General features: G+C 46.6%; 1 protein-coding gene across 6 annotated transcripts in view; it reads left to right on the top strand.

Annotated features, from left to right (window-relative positions):
• Nucleotides 1-21,041, top strand: part of LOC136580643 (class I histocompatibility antigen, F10 alpha chain-like) — a 72,484-nt gene that overhangs the window by 49,553 nt on the left and 1,890 nt on the right. For 5 of the 6 annotated variants that reach the window (XM_066581371.1, XM_066581372.1, XM_066581374.1 and 2 more), the window contains 3 exons: nt 439-717; nt 14,475-14,747; nt 15,977-16,075. In XM_066581371.1, coding sequence (XP_066437468.1) covers nt 439-717; nt 14,475-14,747; nt 15,977-16,075 — 651 coding nt within the window. The remainder of the gene's footprint in view (nt 1-438; nt 718-14,474; nt 14,748-15,976; nt 16,076-21,041) is intronic. The other variant, XM_066581375.1, reaches the window with a different exon arrangement.

The following is a 21,041-nucleotide window of genomic DNA, read 5'->3' on the forward strand; positions in this document are numbered from 1 at the left end:
TGGTTACCATTGCTAATTGGTTACCACAAGGGGTGGTATTAGAACGGTCATCGTTACTAGTGGGGTACCACAGGGGGTAGTACAGTGAGGGCACACAATAGGTGGCACAAGTTGCCATGGGAGGCGGTGAGTTGTCTTTTAATGGAAGTCTTCAAACAGAGGCTGGACCGACATCTGTCTGGGACGATTTAGTAATCCTGCACTTAGCCGGGGTTGGACCAGATGACCTTGGAGGTACCTTCCAAATCTACCAATTTATGGTTAGCTTGGACAACTGTCTCCACCTGTCTGCACTGCTTTTTATACTGTAAGTGAGCCCAAGGGTTAACTAATTTGGACAGGAACACATCACACATACACGATATGCTCTGCTTATATGTTACATACTGTATGTAATGTAGATATATTCTGTATAACCTGCTTCTGTTCTGTATGCAGGTTTGCATTTTGTGCAGGTTATCACTGGGTGTGAGCTGAGAGATGATGGCAGTACTACAGGATATGAGCAGTTCAGATATGACGGGAGAGAGTATATGTACTTGGATGTACAGGCAGCAACATACATTCCCACCATGGCTGAGGCTCAGATCACCACTGAGAGATGGAACAGTCCAGATGTAAGAATGTGGGAAGGGACCAAGTATTATCTGGAGAAGGTCTGTATTCCAAATCTAAAGGGATACATGGAGTCCGGAAGACAAGATCTGGAGCGAAGAGGTGATGTCATAGTCTATTAAACAGTATCTACCAACTCTTCCTTTTTGCAATATCTACACAGTGTTTTTTTCTACTTAATTAGTATTTCATCTACTATATAGACACAAGGCTGCCATCAGGGCAGAACAGTGGCTCAGTGGTTAGCACTGTTGCCTTGCTGTACTGGGCTTCAGGGCTCAAATTCAAACCAAGGGTAACATCTGCATAGAGATTTTGTGTTCTCCATGTGCTTGTGTGGTTTGTTCCTGGCACTCTTGTTCCCTCCTACACTCCAAAAACATACTAATAAGGGAATATAGATTGTGGGGTCCAGTGCAAGTGATTAGTCTGTGTGGATCTCTTCAGAATATGTATGTGCTATATAAATGATTGGCTGGCGCTTGAACCAATCGCAGCACTCGCTTGCTGGAGGTGGGGTATTCAAAGCCCCATCACCAGAAGGAGAGTTCTGTGTCAGTGCAGAGGACACGGCAGCCTGCTGCAGCCCTGGAAACCAGCGCAAGAGACTCAGACACAGCCAGTTAGGCGAGTATTGATGTTTTGTTTTTTTTCAATTTGCTAGGGCTTATTTTTGGAGAGGGCTTATGTTTCAAGCCCTCCTTCCTCGAAAATAGGGGTAAGGCTTATTACTGAGGTAGGGCTTATTTTTGAGGAAAAACATTAGTATGTTAGGCTAAAAGAAGACAATGTCTATCTAGTTTTGCCTGTTTGCACCCCCTTGTTAATGCAGAGAAAAGCAAAAAAACCCAATGAGGCAGAAGCCAATTTAGCCCATTTTGGGTGAAAAAAATTCTTTCCCAACTTCATAATGGCAGTCAGAATAATCCCTGGATCAATGTTTGATAGCTTCTACCTGACTCCAAGACCCGGGTCAAAAACCCGCTGGTCACCTAATGTCTATATCCTGTAATATCAAAGCGCTCTAGAAAGGCATCTAGTCCCTCTTAAATTCCTCTATGGATTTTGCCATCATCACATCCTCAGGCAGAGAGTTCCACAGTCTCACTGCTCTTACAGTAAAGAAGCACCTTCTATTGAAACCTTCTTTACTCTAAACGTAAAGGATGTTCTTTTGTTACCGCCACAGTCCTGAGTATAAACACAATTGGTTGGGTCATATCACCTATATGACCCCTAATGGTAATTACTAGAGATGAGCGAGCACCAAAATGCTCGGGTGGTCGTTACTCGAGACGAACTTTTCGCGATGCTCGAGGGCTCGTTTCGAATAACGAACCCCATTGAAGTCAATAGGCGACCCGAGCATTTTTGTATATCGCCGATGCTCGCTAAGGTTTTCATTTGTGAAAATCTGCAAAACCCAAGAAAGTGATGGAAACGACACAGCAACGGATAGGGCAGGCGAGAGGCTACATGTTGGGCTGCATCTCAAGTTCACAGGTCCCACTATTAAGCCACAATAGCGGCAAGAGTGCCCCCCCCCAACAACTTTTACTTCTGAAAAGCCCTCATTAGCAATGCATACCTTAGCTAAGCACCACACTACCTCCAACAAAGCACAATCACTGCCTGCATGACACTCCGTTGCCACTTCTCCTGGGTTACATGCTGCCCAACCCCCCCCCCCCCACGACCCAGTGTCCACAGCGCACACCAAATTGTCCCTGCGCAGCCTTCAGCTGCCCTCATGCCACGCCACCCTCATGTCTATTTATAAGTGCGTCTGCCAGAGGAACCGCAGGCACACACTGCAGAGGGTTGGCACGGCTAGGCAGCGACCCTCTTTAAAAGGGGCGGGGCGATAGCCCACAATGCTGTACAGAAGCAATGAGAAATATAATCCTGTGCCACCTCCATCTGGAGCTGCACACGTGGGCATAGCAATGGGGAACCCATGTTCCACACACTATTCATTCTGTCAAGGTGTCTGCATGCCCCAGTCAGACCGCGTTTTTTTATAAATAGTCACAGGCAGGTACAACTCCGCAATGGGAATTCCGTGTGCACCCACAGCATGGGTGGCTCCCTGGAACCCACCGGCGGTACATAAAAATATCCCATTGCATTGCCCATCACAGCTGAGGTAATAATGTCATGTTTAATGCAGGTGGGCTTCGGCCCACACTGCATGCCCCAGTCAGACTGGGGTTCTTTAGAAGTGGACACATGTAGTTACAACTCCCTGTGGACCCACAGCATGGGTGGGTGCCAGGAAGCCACCGGCGGTACATAAATATATCCCATTGCATTGCCCATCACAGCTGATGTTATGTCAGCTGTAATGCAGGTGGGCAAAAAATTAATTGGATTACACTGTAGGCGAGGGCCCACAAAAATTGGTGTACCAACAGTACTAATGTACCTGAGAAAAATTGCCCATGCCCAACCGAGAGGGCAGGTGAAACCCATTAATGGCTTTGGTTAATGTGGCTTAATTGGTAACTAGGCCTGGAGGCAGCCCAGTTAAAATAAAAATTGTTTAGAAAAATTATATGACTGAGCCTTGTGGGCCTAAGAAAAATTGCACGTTCGGCGTGATTACGTCAGGTTTCAGGAGGAGGAGCAGGAGGAGGAGGAGGAATATTATACACAGATTGATGAAGCGAAAAGGTCCCCGTTTTTGATGGGGATACAGAACGATGCTTCCATCCGCGGGTGCAGCCTACGTATTGCTTAGGTATCGCTGCTGTCCGCTGGTGGAGAAGAGAAGTCTGGGGAAATCCAGGCTTTGTTCATCTTGATGAGTGTAAGCCTGTCGGCACTGTCGGTTGACAGGTGGGTACGCTTATCCGTGATGATTCCCCCAGCCACACTAAACACACTCTCTGACAAGACGCTAGCCGCAGGACAAGCAAGCACTTCCAGGGCATACAGCGCGAGTTCAGGCCACGTGTCCAGCTTCAGCACCCAGTAGTTGTAGGGGGCAGAGGCGTCAACGAGGACGGTCGTGCAATCGGCTACGCACTCCCTCACCATCCTTTTACAGTGCTCCCGCCAACTCAGCCTTGACTGGGGACCGGTGACACAGTCTTGCTGGGGAGCCATAAAGCTGTCAAAGGCCTTAGAGAGTGTTCCCCTGCCTGCGCTGTACATGCTGCCTGATCTCTGCGCCTCCCCTGCTACCTGGGCCGCGGAAATGCGCCTTCGGCCACTAGCGCTGTCGGATGGGAAGTTTACCATCAGTTTGTCCACCAGCGCCCTGTGGTATAGCATCATTCTCGAAGCCCTTTCCTCTTCGGGAATGAGAGTGGAAAGGCTCTCCTTATACCGTGGATCGAGCAGTGTGTACACCCAGTAATCCGTAGTGGCAGAATGCGTGTAACGCGAGGGTCACGAGAAAGGCATCCTAACATGAAGTCAGCCATGTGTGCCAGGATACCTGTACGCAACACATGGCTGTCCTCACTCGGAAGATCACTTTCAGGATCCTCCTCCTCCTCCTCCTCTGGCCATAGACGCTGAAAGGATGACAGGCAAGCAGCATCTGTCCCCTCAGCAGTGGGCCAAGCTGTCTCTTCCCCCTCCTCCTCATGCTCCTCCCCCTCCTTCTCAACGTGCTGAGATATAGACATGAGGTTGCTCTGACTATCCAGCGACATACTGTCTTCCCCCGCCTCTGTTTCTGATTCCAAAGCGTCTGCCTTTATGCTTTGCAGGGAACTTCTCAAGAGGCATAGCAGAGGAATGGTGACGCTAATGATTGCAGCATCCCCGCTCACCATCTGGGTAGACTCCTCAAATTTTCCAAGGACCTGGCAGATGGCTGCCAACCAGGCTCACTCTTCTGTAAATAATTGAGGAGGCTGACTCCCACTGCGCCGCGCAAGTTGGAGTTGGTATTCCACTATAGCTCTACGCTGCTCATAGAGTCTGGCCAACATGTGGAGTGTAGAGTTCCACTGTGTGGGCACGTCGCACAGCAGTTGGTGCACTGGCAGATTAAACCGATGTTGCAGTGTCCGCAGGGTGGCAGCGTGCGTGTGGGATTTGCGGAAATGTGCGCAGAGCTGGCGCACCTTTCCGAGCAGGTATGACAAGTGGGGGTAGCTTTTCAGAAAGCGCTGAACCACCAAATTAAAGACATGGGCCAGGCATGGCACGTGCGTGAGGCTGCCGAGCTGCAGAGCCGCCACCAGGTTACAGCCGTTGTCACACACGACCATGCCCGGTTGGAGGCTCAGCTGCGCAAGCCAGCGGTCGGTCTGCTCTGTCAGACCCTGCAGCAGTTCGTGGGCCGTGTGGCTCTTCTCTCCTAAGCTGAGTAGTTTCAGCACGGCCTGCTGACGCTTGCCCACCGCTGTGCTGCCACGCCGCGTGACACCGACTGCTGGCGACGTGCTGCTGCTGACACATCTTGATTGCGAGACAGAGGTTGTGTAGGAGGAGGAGGAGGGTGGTTTAGTGGAGGAAGCATACACCCCCGCAGATACCACCACCGAGCTGGGGCACGCAATTCGGGGGGTGGGTAGGACGTGAGCGGTCCCAGGCTCGGACTCTGTCCCAGCCTCCACTAAATTCACCCAATGTGCCGTCAGGGAGATATAGTGGCCCTGCCCGCCTGTGCTTGTCCATGTGTCTGTTGTTAAGTGGACCTTGGCAGTAACCGCGTTGGTGAGGGCGCGTACAATGTTGCGGGAGACGTGGTCGTGCAGGCCTGGGACGGCACATTGGGAAAAGTAGTGGCGACTGGGAACCGAGTAGCGCGGGGCCGCCGCCGCCATCATGCTTTTGAAAGCCTCCGTTTTCACAAGCCTATACGGCAGCATCTCTAGGCTGATCAATTTTGCAATGTGCACGTTTAACGCTTGAGCGTGCGGGTGCGTGGCGTCGTACTTGCGCTTGCGCTCAAACAGTGGCGCTAGCGATGTCTGGACGCTACGCTGAGAGACATTGCTGGATGGGGCCGAGGACAGCGGAGGTGAGGGTGTGGGTGCAGGCCAGGAGACGGTACTGCCTGTGTCCTCAGAGGGGGGTTGGATCTCAGTGGCAGGTTGGGGCACAGGGGGAGAGGCAGTGGTGCAAACCAGAGGCGGTGAACGGGCATCGTCCCACCTTGTGGGGTGCTTGGCCATCATATGCCTGCGCATGCTGGTGGTGGTGCCTCCCCAGCTGATCTTGGCGCGACAAAGGTTGCACACCACTGTTCGTCGGTCGTCAGGCGTCTCTGTGAAAAACTGCCACACCTTGACCTCTGCAGGGTGGCATGGCGCGAGGGGGCGCTCTGGGAACCAGTTGGTGGATTATTCGGTCTGGCCCTGCCTCTACCCCTGGCCACCGCACTGGCTCGGCCTGTGCCCACACCCTGACTTGGGCCTCCGCGTCCTCGCCCGCGTCCATGTCCTATAGGCCTACCCCTACCCCTCAGCATGGTGTATTAGCAGTAGTGCAGAAACAGAACGCTGTAATTAAATGTGCCGCTTATTGGCCTGTGGTTGGAGGCTGACTTCGTTTACGGAACCCCAGGAAATAATTTGGCGCACGCCTGCTGTAACACTTAGCTGGCTGCGTATTTATTTGGAGAACTACTACCCCCAGCAGACACGGACCCAGAACACTGAGCACAGTGGCAGGCAGGCCAAATAGATTTTTTGCCAATATTTTTTTGAAAAGGACCACTGCGTATATTCAATCTATAATATATGTCTTCTGGCCCTGCCTACACAATTCTGTCCCTGGACTGTGTGACGGAACCGCAGTGTTGCACTGTTATTAACTGCAACAGAGCGGTGATTTCAGAGCCAGGAAATAATTTGGCGCAAGCCTGCTGTAACACTTAGCTGGCTGCGTATTTATTTGGAGAACTAATACCCCCGGCAGACACAGACCCAGAACACTGAGCACAGTAACAGGCAGGCCAAATAGATTTTTTTCCAATATTTTTTTGAAAAGGACCACTGCGTATATTCAATCTATAATATATGTCTTCTGGCCCTGCCTACACAATTCTGTCCCTGGAGTATTACTGCAGGGCGCAATGCTCTGCACGGCCGATATACCAAAAAAAAAAAAAATGTGCAACACTGCAAAAAGCAGCCTCCACACTACTGCACACAGTTAGATGTGGCCCTAAGAAGGACCGTTGGGGTTCTTGAAGCCTACAATAACTCCTAATGCTCTCCCTGCCTCCACACTTCTGTCCCTGGACTATTACTGCAGGGCGCAATGCTCTGCACGGCCGATATACCAAAAAAAAAAAAATGTGCAACACTGCTAAAAGCAGCCTCCACACTACTGCACACGGTTAGATGTGGCCCTAAGAAGGACCGTTGGGGTTCTTGAAGCCTACACTAACTCCTAACACTCTCCCTACAGCAGCTCCAACACGATACCACTGTCCCTCAGCTATCTCACAACGCATCTGAGGCGAGCCGCGGGAGGGGCCGATTTTTATACTCGGGTGACACCTGATCTCCCCAGCCACTCACTGCAGGGGGGTGGTATAGGGCTTGAACGTCGCAGGGGGAAGTTGTAATGCCTTCCCTGTCTTTCAATTGGCCAGAAAAGCGCGCTAACGTCTCAGAGATGAAAGTGAAAGTAACCCGAACATCGCGTGGTACTCGTTACGAGTAACGAGCATCCCGAACACGCTAATACTCGAACGAGTATCAAGCTCGGACGAGTACGTTCGCTCATCTCTAGTAATTACTGGTAATCTCTAGAGCAGCGGGGCAGAAGTCAAAGAATAGACCGGACTGCAGTATCATCTTCAGAACAGTCAATGGATAACGCTGAGCCGGAATATCATGTTGTGCTCCCAGTGGGTCCTCAAGGGATAAAGATATAACAGTAGTCCTCTTCAGCCCCCAGCTCTGTGGGGTATTCAGCGCCTCTCCGACTACTCCAATGTCTCCTTATGGTTTTTTCACACAATTTTGTTTTTGAAAAAAGTCACTTTTTATGGTTTTGTGATGCCAGTGGTGTTTTTTTTTAGAAAAAAACCCTGAAATGCCCAGATGTAGGTCCATAATAAAATATTCTACAAAATTTAGCATTTTTAAGTTGTTGCTGCATTTTCTGCAAACTACAGCATGCTCTGGTTATGGCTTTTTTCTGGCATTTTTCCCTAGGCTTCTCTATAGGAAAAAAAAAACCATCACAGCAAAAATACATTTATAAGTAAAAATGCCACCAAAAAGCAACAGTAAAAAACATTGTTTTTCTGGCAATTTTATTTTTACCTGACCCAAACACCCAAAAAATAAGTAAATTGAAGGAAGCCAACGGGTGCTCTTATATGTACTGGAATATTCCAAGATGTTGCAGAATATTCAAGTGTGCAGAAAAATTTGCACCAAAATATACCAATTCCAGTGTGTAAAAGCGCCCAACACTGACCTTTGCTTGTTGCAGCAACAAGCCCAATTTAACTCTCACACTGCCTCTCTGCAACTAACATCATAAGGGCTAAATCTCCTTACTTGTTGCTGATATTGGATAAGTCAAAGAAGATGAGAAGCTTATACACCAACGAGCCAAAAGTCCACAGTACTTAATGATTACAACTGATGCTGTTCGGCTAGAATTATCTATGTAAACAGACAAGCGATTCCAACAGGAATCCCATCCACATTCAGTACACGAGACCCACACACACATCTGCAGGTCAGCACAGCGTTCTTTACCTTCCATGATATATGGGAGCAGAAGATCCACCGGAGCGTCTCTGTGAACACCATGACACCGAGTACAGCACCTCGAGGTTCATAAGTAGACCTAGTGGACTGGCAACATGTGTCATTGTCTAAGTTATGGTACCAAATGTTCCAGGCTAATGGTACGGTTCTTGTGTGGTGCAGACCCAATAAAGCCATGGTCCCCAGTTGTCAACAAGACACTCTGCAGGAAGGAGGTAGCTCCATACTGGTGTGAAGTGTTCTCATGGCATGGGTTGTGTCCACTGGTCCAACCAAAACACGTCCTTGACCAGTACCTGCTACGATCCACTGCTTGGTGATGATTTGTAGCCCTTCATAGACTTCATGTACCTATACTTCTGACATAGCCAAAAAACAAGTTGTAAACAGAGCCCGTTATGTAATAATTGATTTCAGAGGCTCTCTATAGAATCTTCCATTGCACAAGGGGTGATTTCTAAGTTCTATACATTCTCCTGGACTATAACATGGGGTCTCCATACTTTACATCTCGAAAAAATGGGAGAAACACTTGGATATTGCTTTGGAATGAGCAGCATTTCAATGGGGAGGGTGCAGCTGTGCTGTGGGAGAAGATTGTTAAAAGGCTAGAAGAGTGCTTAAACTAGGGACTGGGGGTGTGTGGAGGGCAAAAAGAGTAATAGGGGGGACAGAGACCTGCAACCAAGTATTGGGAATGGGGGTCGAGTGGGGGGGAGGGGTTAGTACAGTTAGAACTGATGGAACAGCTAATAGGACCATAAGTAGCATAATGAATACAAAAAATAATAACCATATAAATTGTATGGCAATGAATGCAAGAAGTCTGATCAGTAAAGTAGGTGAGCTTGAAGCAAGAATGGCTGAAGTAAATTACAATATAGTAGGAATAACTTAAACATGGCTTGATGATAAGTGCAATTGGGCAGTAAATTTACAGGGTTACCATCTCTTCAGAGGAGACTGTAGGAACCAAAAAGGGGGAGGGGTTTGTCTGTACATTAAATCCTACTTAATACCGAAGCTACGGGAGGATATAGGTGTAGGAGATGAACACGTGGAATCTCTGTGGGTTGAAACACAGGGAGAATAAAATAACAAAATCTTGATAGGGGTTTTCTATAGCCCACCAAAAATAACAGAAGAAAAGGAAAACTTATTAATAAAGCAAATAGAAGCGGTGTCAAACTGCAATGAAGTAATTATTATAGGGGACTTTAATTATCCAGATATAATATGGGAGGATGAAACCTGCGAATCTCACAAAGGTGATACGTTCTTTAGAACAATTTAAAAAAACTACCTTACCCAACTTGTGTGGGAGCGAACTAGAGGGAGGGCCACTCTGGACCTATTATTAACTAACAAACCAGACAATCACAGGGGTGCAGGTGGAGGGACACTTCGGAAATAGTGACCACGATATAATTTATCTCCAACTGTCATTCAATAGGAAGCCTTATCAGGGAGCGACAAAAAAACCAAAACTTTAGTAAAGCAAAATTTTTTCAGCTCAGAACTACTATCGGTAACATTAATTGGGATGGTGTCTCCAAAAAAAAAAAAAAATATATATATATATATTTTTGCCGTGGGTGAGTGGGGGGTTGCAGCGGGGAGTGGGAGGGAGAGAGAGAGGGCTCCCCACTGTTCCCCGCTGCTACCCCCCGCGCCGCCACGCCTCCCCCACCCCCCGGCACCCCCAACCCCCCCTGAATCTTTTCACCCCAGTACTGAAGTACTCGAAAATCGCGGTGCTCGATCGAGTAATTACTCGAAACGAGTAGGTTCGCTCATCTCTATTAGGGATACTATCGAGACGGGGTTGTACCACTGGAAAAGCGTATTGCCAATTTGATTCCAATATACAAAAATGGGTCAAGAAGGGAGCCTGGTAACTAACTACAGGCTGGTAAGTCTCTCTTTAATAATTGGAAGAATATTTGAGGGATTTATGAGAGATGCCATCCTAGAATACCTCAAGGAAAACAGTATAACCCCTGATCAACATGGGTTCATGAGGGGTCGATCATGATCCGCTTCTACAAGGAAGTAAAATCCTGGCTGGACCTGGGAGAGTCTATTGATCTCGTATATCTGGATTTCTCTAAAGCATTTGACATTGTGCCGCATAATAGGCTGATCTATAAAATGAGGCAGCTCGGACTGAGCAAAAACGTGTGTATTTGGGTAAAGAACTGGCTCAGAGATAGAAAGCAGAGGGTGGTAATAAATGGTTTGTACTCTGATTGGGCCACCGTCGCTAGTGCGGTGCCACATGGCTCAGTACTAGGCCCCATTCCTTTCAATATATTTATCAATGACCTGATAGAGGGACTGCACAGTAAAATATCAATATTTGCAAACAATATAAAATTATACAAGATAATTATTACAAAGGAGGACAATATGTGGCTATAAACGGGCCTAGATAAGTTGGGGGCTCGGGGAGAAAAGTGGCAAAGTTCAATATTGATAAATGTAAGGTTCTGCACATGGGCAGGAGAAACGGATGTCACCAATATTCACTAAATGGGGTACTGCTAGGGAAAAGGGATATGGAAAAATACCTGGGGGTACTAGTGGACTGTAGACTTAACTGGAGCAATCAATGCCAGTCAGCTGCTGCAAAAGCAAATAAAGTCTCGGGGTGCATTAAAAGAGGCATAGAGGTGAGGGATGAGAACATTATTCTCCCACTATATAAGGCACTTGTCAGGCCTCACATGGAATACAGTGTACAGTTCTGGACACCGGCGCTCAGGAAAGATTTAGTAGTGCTTGAGTGCGTTCAAAGAAGGACATGTCATGGAATATAAATAGAGATGAGCGAATGTACTCGGTAAGGGCGATTTCGCAATCGAGCACCGCGATTTTCGAGTACTTCACTACTCGGGTGAAAAGTACTCGGGTGCGCTGTGTTCACCCGAGTAGTGAAGTACTCGAAAATCGCGGTGCTCGATTGCGAAATCGCCCTTACCTAGTACGTTCGCTCATCTCTAAATATAAAGTGTTAAGTTTCAGAATGCAATAAGTGTATGTTTCTAATCTTGTTTTGGACTATTGTCCCTCAAATAGAAGACTAAAACCTATGCTTTGTAGTGTCAGGAACTAGGATTTTAAGATAAGAAGTCAATAGACAAATTAAATAAGGCTGAGCTATGTTAACAGAGAAGACACACAACTATTGCAGAACTATTGTCTAATGCAACAGCAATATCCTGACTTAGGTAATTTCTATGTCTGAGACGGGCCTTAAGAGCTTTGAGAATATTTGGTAGATGTCAATAAGTCTTATCATCAGTAAGTATTTTCACCTTTGTAACAGTAAACTACATAACACTAATCTTTGTACCAAGCAACATTTGGATACGCCCTCGTCTTTCTGTATAAGAGTTGGTAATGTTGATAATAAAGTAGAATTTTTATTGAGATTCTCATTGGAGACGTGTCTTGACATAACATGGAGTAATTTCATGCTATTAATAGATATTTGCTAGCAAAATCTCCTCATCACAGGCTTCCATATCTACCAATTTGGCACCTAGCAACGAGGTCATCAGATCGGTACCGGTGTGGTCCGATAACAGACAACTAAATTAATAAATGGAATGGGAGGACTAGAATACTCAGAGAGGCTATCAGAACTGGGATTATTCACGCTAGAAAAAAGACGGCTAAGTGGCGACCAAATAACTATGTACAAATACATGAGGGGACAATACAAGTATCTCTCCCATGATCTGTTTATACCCAACACTGCGACGGTAACAAGAGGGCATCCGCTATGTCTAGAGGAAAGCAGGTTTCATCACCAACACAGAAGAGGGTTCTTTACTGTAAGAGCCTTGAGACTCTGGAACTCTCTGCCTGAGGACGTGGTGATGGCAGAATTGATAGAGGAGTTGAAGAGGGAACTAGATGTCTTTCTAGAGCACTATGATATTACAGAATATAGACATAATTTGACAAGTGTGGTTGTTGATTTGGGTTTTGGAGTCAGGTAGGAACTTTCAAACATTGATCCAGGGATTATTCCGACTGCCATTATGGAGTCGGGAAGGAATTTTTTCCCCCAAGGGAAAAATTGCCTAACATACTATGTTACTATATTGATAGACAGATTGCCTTATTGTCCACAGATCATAATTATATGATTACATGGTTCAAGTTTGTCCATAGAATTCCTTATTCTCCTACTTTTCCTGTTAAGATTGGACTAAATCGATTAAATAATTGCAAAAAATGTTTACGCCGACAGGCTGATTGATATTTGGAGATGCATTAACCCCTTAAGGACCAGACACTTTTTAGGGATTTTACTCTTGTGGTGGTTTAACTACCCTATTTTTTTCCTTCCACTACCAAAATTATTTGTGCTGCATTTTTTCCCCATGATAAATAGGGCTATTTTCAAATATCTTTTTCACTGGCTGGGTGTAAAAAGCTTTAAAAAAAGTTTTTTTTAAACAGATTTATAGTTATTTATTTTTAATTAGTATATTTACGCTAAAATAAAATATGGGAACGGGTTCCTCATTTTGTTTTGGATGTTTTGATATATAATATGTATAGTTTTGGATTACAGAGCGCAATCAAGAAAACAAATTCTTTTCTATTTTTGTTTTGTCTAGAGCTGAAAGTGGAATATCTGTCATAGTAGCTGGTCCACACTGTGAGATATTGCATGGCCATGTAGCCTCACATTCCAGCTATCTATTGACTATTTTGTTTCAAGTGCCTTAATTTTAATAATACTAATAAAAGGTACATTTTAGGGAATTTTTTCCTTTTGTTCAATTCTGTGATTTATTCTAAATACTGGAACAAAATCAAAATGATGAATAATGCAGAAAATGTCAAAAATATAAATATAAACTCTGTTCCAAAACATACAAAAAAGCACAATACAACTAATGAAAATTTATTATGCACAACAAATGCTGCAATAAAGTCTATTTTTTTCTACTCATTTTCTATTTTCCAGCTCATTCTTCACTTTTAATGTATTTAGCACTTTCATAGCTGTTTCTGAAGAAGGGGCTACATCCCTCAAATGTGTTGGACTGGCTGTTTTAACTTTTAATAAGGAAGAGAATAATAATCTTTATTTGTATGGCGCCAACATATTCCGCAGCACTTACATAGACAGGGGGAATACAGAAAGACAAAATACAAAAATTACAGAACCACGGTTACATAGTAATCAGTTGATGGAAACAATAGGGGTGCGGGTCCTGCTCCAACGAGCTTAGATACCACAAGTAATAGGGTGATACAGAAGGTAAAGGGCTGGAGATGTACACGGTATGGCGGAGAAGTGCACGGTATGGCGAGGCAGAGAGTGATGCTATACACATAGACAATGGTCAGACATTTGGCCGTGTGACGGCAGAAACGGTATGACTGCAGGGGCAGTTTATGATGGCTAGCAGTGATTGCAGTCACTAGGACAGAGAGCATGTTATCAGGCGGAGTACAGAGGGGTTTGTTTAGGGAATGCGGTATGCCTCCCTGAAGAGGTGTGTTTTTAGAGCACGCCTGAAGTTCTGCGAGTCCTGGATTTCCTTGTCTGATCATTTATCGACTAGAAGTGTTCTGCTCCCCACCCACGTGCTTTTACTTACTCTCAAGCTGAATCCCCATGGGTTGGCAGAAAGTGGGCAGGCTGAAAATATTTGCTTAATAGAATTTGTTAGTGTAGGGGCTACTTGGTATAGGAACATTGCAAAACTGAGATGTAGAGAAGGATTGGATCTTTATTAGAGATGAGTGAACGTACTCGTTTCGAGTACTTACGCACCCGAGTACCGCCATTTTCGAGTACTTCAGTACTCGGGCGCAAAGATTCGGGGGGCGCCGGGGGGCGGGGAGAGGCGTGGCGGTGCGGGGGGTAGCAGCGGGGAACAGGGGGGAGCCCTCTCTCTCTCCCTCTCCCCCCCACTCCCCACTGCTACCCCCCGTGCCGCCACGGCGCCCCCCGAATCTTTGCGCCCGAGTACTGAAGTACTCGAAAATGGCGGTACTCGGGTGCGTAAGTACTCGAAACGAGTACGTTCGCTCATCTCTAATTCTTTATCCTTTATAACTGATAAACAATTTTTAGTGCTATCCAGCTGTATATATGTTTATTTTTATAATATGTTATTTTTTTCTTTTTAGTCCAGCCAGGAGTGAAGGTCATGGGATGGGAATCAGGGGAGATCACAAAGCTTCACTGCCTGGTGTATGGATTTTACCCCCGAGCGGTGGATGTGAAGTGGATAAAGAACAGGACAGACGAGGTTCCTACATATCAAACCACCCATGTCCTCCCCAATCCTGACGGCACCTATCAGATCAGGGTCACTGCAGAAGTAATACCACAAGAGGGCGATAGTTACTCCTGTTATGTGGATCACAGCAGCCTGGAGAAGCCGCTCTTTGTGGACTGGGGTGAGTGTGATCTAAACTAAGAATGTAACTAAAGGAAGACTGGGAAAACTTCTCTGTGTCTTCATTGGAGTTCTTGATAAAACTCATCCATCCTCAGGGTACGGCTTTTCCCTGATAGAGGAGTTTCCCAGGGACGTCCCTCCTCACAGGCTTTTCAACAAGCACTGGGTGCTCTAGACACCAAATGGGAGGCATGTAATACTATGAGGAAAGACATGAATGAAGCCTAATTATGCTAAAGGGCTCCATCTTCTCTATGTATCAACTGGGGAAGAGAAGAGTAGTTTTCGCTTTCAGTTGTCACTTGTTTCTGGAGATATAGAAGAGATAGGAAAAATCCAAACTGTCCCGTTTCCTCATGAGCAGATTCTGGGAAGAGTCAGACAGTCTCTGTAATTCCACTGTATTTCACTTTCCTTTTTCCCTTTTTATGGGTCGAACAATTTACAATTACAAGTCCCTTATACCGATATTAGGAGGAAACATTCCCTGTTGAGGAGACACTCAGCCTTGTAGATGGCTGATATCACCCTGAGGAGCTCTCACAGATCTCTGCATCCAGTCTGTTACTAAACAGAAATGATGGGTTATTGTTGCGTCCTTACTGGACGTGCGGCATACATAAACAAAAGAATAAGCACTACAGTGCATAAAATAACAAATGAACACGGCCGTGCAACGTAAATACAAAACTAAGTGAAATCCTTTTCCTGCAAACACCTACCCCGGGAGGGAGCCCTGCCTACTCGGCGGGCTGATCGCTTCCTACAGGTGTGGACCCACACTCGAACCTGGGCCACTAATAAATCCCTACCAGGGAGCCCTGATACCAAAGAAAACAGTAAACGGAAACCCGCAGGGGTACTTAGCTGAAGCAGCAATGAAGTGGAGCTCCAGTGGCAGGCTGTGCTCCTCAGCAGCAATCCAGGAAGCACTGAAAATTGACCAGCACTGAGGTCAATACTAGCACAGATTAAATAGGGCAGGGCCACTTAAAGACAGATGAGGACTGACATCACATCACCTGACATCATGCCCCTCAGCCCCAGGAAGGGTAGAGACACTGCTAAACCTTGGTCTGGCTTGATAGCAAGGTGAAGACTTCAGAACAGCTGTTATTATGTGTCAGTTATTATGTGTCACCTCTTATGTTATTCTCATGTGTATCCTGAATATATGAATCTCTCAGTGTAATCATCGCTCATAATCTCCACATTTTACCTTTTAAGACCCAGAACAGGACGTCCCATGGTCCGTGATCATCAGTGTGGGGGTCATCAGTGTTTTTGTTCTCATGGCTGCTGTTGTTGAAGTCATTATATACAGAAGTAAGTGTCAGGAACAAAGAGCTCGGTGCCACCTGTATAGTGACGTACCGATGAAAACCCACTGCTGAGGTAAAGAAGACCTATCACTGGATAAAGTCATTGGGGCTGGGTGCGTGTTTCTACAGCCACTTCCCTGCTGACTTTACCCTTGTTTGTTTTCCATACTCACCTCCTTTTGCCATGATGGTTTCTTCTTATATCTGGCTCCCAGTGCTGTCAATTTGTCAACCCATAACTAATGTCACCTATTGAGAGTGAGCAGCGAAGACAGCCCACTTGACATATTGATAGCGCTGGGAGTCGGTCCTAAGAAGAGTCCATCCAGGTAAATGGAGGGCAGTGTGGTAAAAAATAAAAAATGGTGAAAGAGTCAGCATCAACACGGCTGCATCACTGACTTTATCCTGTAATGGGTTCTCTTTAAAGGGGTTTTCTACCTTTGCAAAAAATTAAATATATAAAATTAGCTGCCATTTCTAAAAAAAACAACAAAAAAACAATCACCAATCGTTTCCCCCAGAGATCCAGCACTAGCTCTCCCGTGGTCCTCCTGCTCTTTATTTAAGCGGGCAGTATGTGAGTGCTGTAGCCAAAGAGTCGATGCAGGGGTCATGTGCCCTACTACTGGCCTCACTGCTTAGCAATGGAAGCTATAATGCCAAAAGTATTACATGTGACCACTTCAGACAACTGTATGTCTCATGCAAAATAACCGTACAAAACAATGTAGCCCTATTCTCAACCCGATTAATCACTTATAATGCCCTGCACCCAGACCAGGTAAACCCCCTGATAAGAGCAGCCCTGTTCCGAAACCCCACCCTGTATACCCCAGAACACCCTGTCATAGTGAGAGAGGGGAGAGATGGGGAGACCCCAATGGATCCCGTCAATATCACTGATTTGTTACGGATCAACTAATCTTAGCGTTCTCACCGCTGTGAACACTTGTCGTGGCAGAGCCTTGATCATTTACTCTAGCAGGATTGCAAGCATGGAGTCGCTAGAATGCAGGCAGATTTGTACCCAGCTTTCCAGGCTTCTGCACGCATGAAGATCGAAAACTCAAATATCCCCCTGATTCAGTCTAGTGATTCCCACACTCTACAATACCCAGACACATTCACTGCCACCACCAGCTTTTGTTTCCCAGGTAAACTGGACCCGCACTTCTGAATTAACACAATCTTCGGAGTTATGGTTAATTTTAAAATGGACAAGGTTTAACTAATAAATTGCAGATTTATTCTAAAAAAAAGACTAGCAGTGTTAAATATTTATATATACAAAAATATACAGAAAAAGATGTTACAGTGGAGATAAGATTTGCAGTTCAACACAACAGTCAGTACTTAAAAAATAAAACAAGGAAATAAAGAAAGATGCCAGATTTGGGATGTTCGGCCCAAGGTTTTGATTGTGCAGAGTTACTGGAAAGGAAAAAAGTCCTTATGCCGTAGCATATCCCCAAAGGTCTGACACCCGGTCTCCCTAAACCCCAGATTTTAAAGTAACCCCAGAACACACCTCCGCCTGCCCCTTTTGAGGTTATTCAGAGAAGGGTGGAGTAAATTGAACATGGTACACGTATACGCCATTTCAGAGTTTTCTGGGGCTCTTACTTCAATAAGTTTGGATGCGTTTTATTCAGTTGGCCTGCCCGATCCATAAAACATAATTCATATCGGGCTAGGGCCTTCACACGACCAATAATTCTTATTAGGGAGTTTTCCCTAATTTGAACCTTGGATCTAGAGTGTCTGTGAGAAACCAGCTCCTAGGTGAATGATTGTCCTTAGAGTTCATTAGCAAGTAAATGGTCACACAATTTGGTATCCTCATGCTAATTCTAAACTAAACAGACAAATGGAGGCAGGAGGGCAAGAAGAATGGAAGAGGCTTATTCACGCTGGTCCAGGGTAAGGCCAGACAATTCCCCTTCTAAATGGAAATATTCAATAGGTAGGGGAAACTGAGAGACTTTGCAAAATGGATGACAGTAGGCCTGACACATACTGCCAAAATGCCTGATGTCCCACCAGTCTCTATATCACACCTCCTCCTTTTTTAATCGGAGGAGTTTGCCATTTTGCCCCACAACCTGATGTATCTAGCTGAGGGCATTGTGGTCTGTCACAATGGTGAAGCTGCGCACATAGAGATATGGTGGCAGCTTCTGCACGGCCCACACTATGGCTATGCATTCCTTCTCTATGGTGGTGTAGACCACCTCCTTGGGTAGGAACTTGTGACGGAGATATAGCACGGGTGCTCTTTTCCACCCAAATGCACTTGGCTGAGAATAGCACCCAGGCCATATGTACTGGCATCAGTCTGCCCCAAAAAACTCTGCATGAAGTCTGTGGCCTGCAGAATCGGGGTACTGGAGAGCACAGTCTTAAGGGTCATGAAGGACTGTTCCTAATCGGGAAGTCCAGTCCACTAACTGAGGAAACTTCTTCTTGGTCAGGTCAGTGAGGGGGTTTCACTAGGGCACTGTAGTTGGGTACAAACTTACAGTAGAACCTGGCGGTACCCAAGGACAACACACCTGCTTCTTGGTTTTGTGGGTGGGCCAGGCCTGGCTTTAACATGCTGCATGCTTATTTGGCACTTCCCAGGCTTAATGGTCAGGCCTGTAGCCTAGATCCACCTGAGCACCTGCGGTTAGAGACTTCAGGTGTTCCTATCAAGTGTTCCTATCAAGTGGAACTGAAGATGGCAATGTCATCCAAGTATGCTACTGCACACTCTCCAAGCCCCTCAAGTAACTGATCCACGAAGCGCTGGAAGGTGGCCGGAGCATTTTTCATGCCGAAGGGCATCACCCTGGACTTGTAGAGCCTGAAGGGGGTGATGAAAGCAGACCTCTCCTGTGCCTCCTTGGTTAGCGGTATCCGCCAATACCCCTGACTCAGGTCCATAAAAGTGATGCACTGGGCACTGGCTAGCCGGTCTAAAAGCTCATCGATGCGAGGTATCGGATAAGCATCAGATACCGTGATGGCAGTTAACCTCCTTTAGTCTACACAGAACCAGGTTGTCCAGTCTTTCTTGGGCACGAGGACTATTGGGGAAGCCCATACACTCTGGGACTTTTGGATGACTCCCAGATGCAATATGTCCTCAATCTCCCGCTGCATATCTGCCTTCACTTCTAGGGAGACTCGGTAAGAGGACTGCCTAACGGGGAGGTGTCTCCCAGCATTCACCTGGTGAACTGTCAAGTGTGCCCTCCCAGGTTTCCCAGTGAGGTAGGTAGAAAGAGAAGCAGAACCTCCTGCAACTGGAACCACTAGTTCCGAGACAGCTGCAAATTGAAATCTGCTTCCTCTCATGTTTCAGTTGTACCATTGGTTCTGGCTGGCTTTGGCCTGCTCCATATTCCATGCACCAGCTGTGTCAATACCTGCATCTTGTCACAGAGCCGCATGACATACTTGATGATCGACATTTCAGAGGTGGACAGTTCTCCTTCACAGGTTCCTCTTACCAATGCCAGGGGTCCTCTTACCCGCCTCCCGTACAGAAGCTCAAAGGGGAAGAACCCCATTGAGGCCTGAGGCACCTCTGTAAGCAAATAACAGGTGTGGGTACCATTCCCAGTCGTGTCCGTGGGACTCAACCAACATCCTAAGCATCTGTTTTAGGGTGCTATTGAACCGATAACAGAGACCATTAGTCTGTTGGTGATATGGGCTGGCTGCCAGATGTTGCACCTGCATCTTTTCACAAAGGCACTGCATGAGACTGGACATAAACTAGGTCCCCCGATTGTTAAGCATCTCCCTAGGAAATCCTACACGGGAAAAAATGGGGCATTAGCCCTCTTCTTGGCCCACGTGGAGGACCCGGCCATGGCCTCAGGGTGGTGTAGTCAACTACAGTCAAATTGTAGCATTTTCTGCAGATGCTGGGAATTTCCCGGGGGCCCGATCAAGTCCACAACAACTCTCTGGAAAGGCTCCTCAATGACTGGCAAAGGAACTGGGCGAGCCTTTGGGCCAGGCCCAGACTTCCCCATCCTTTGGCAGGTCACGCAAGACCGACAGTAATTGGCTACATCAGTACGTATCTTAGGGCAGTAGAAATGGTGGGCTAGCTGGACTTTGATCTTACCAACCCCTAAGTGTCCAGCCAGCAGAATCTCATGAGCCACCCATAGCAGCTCCTCTCTAGATAGGTAGGCACTACCAGCTGCTGTTCTCTCAGCCATTTCTGCCCGGGATTACCTGGGGCGGTTTCCCAATATAACCTCCCCTGGTCCCAGAAAAACCTTTTCTTGTCGGATGTGTAGTGACCCAGGGACCCGTGGTACTCAAGAACTATCTGTGGCTGAATTTATTTTCCGCCAAGGGTCATACTGGTGTGTGTAGGAATGGTGGCGTCACCCGTGACAATTAAATCCCAGTTTTCCTGTTTAGTCGGCATTCTATAACCTAGAGGTGTCCATACTGGCCTACGGTGCTACTCTGCCCTTGTCTGCGTGTGTCCCTTCGGGAAGGAGCCTGGTAAGTGCCACCTTGACAAGCCAACACTTTACCCTCCCAGCTCCCCACATATGTCAGGTGTCCGGGGTCTCCCTACGGGATGCTGCAGGACCCCAAGTTTTGGCGTCACTAAGAACAGGATTAATACCTCTGTGCCACATAGTAATGGACTGTGTATGTTTTTGATGCACATTTTTGTTGGGGCTACCCAAGATAGCGCCCCATTCACAATGCTCCTCTCTGGCTCACTCCCGCCAAAAGGAATTCTGCCAAATTGTGGTGCCAAGTGGACTACACCTTGGCCAGGCGCCACGTAGGGGGAAGGAACACCCCTACTGGATTGACTTGCAAAAACCCGAAGGGGGAGGAGTTTTCTGCAGCTGCAGACTCCTTGGGCCAGAATGCTACTAGCTGTCTGGAGAACAAGATTCCTCTGGCCAATTCCGGCAGCCAGGTGATCCGTGGAGTACCCGCTG

This window comes from Eleutherodactylus coqui, chromosome 10 (assembly GCF_035609145.1).
Source record: "Eleutherodactylus coqui strain aEleCoq1 chromosome 10, aEleCoq1.hap1, whole genome shotgun sequence".
NCBI lineage: Eukaryota > Metazoa > Chordata > Amphibia > Anura > Eleutherodactylidae > Eleutherodactylus > Eleutherodactylus coqui.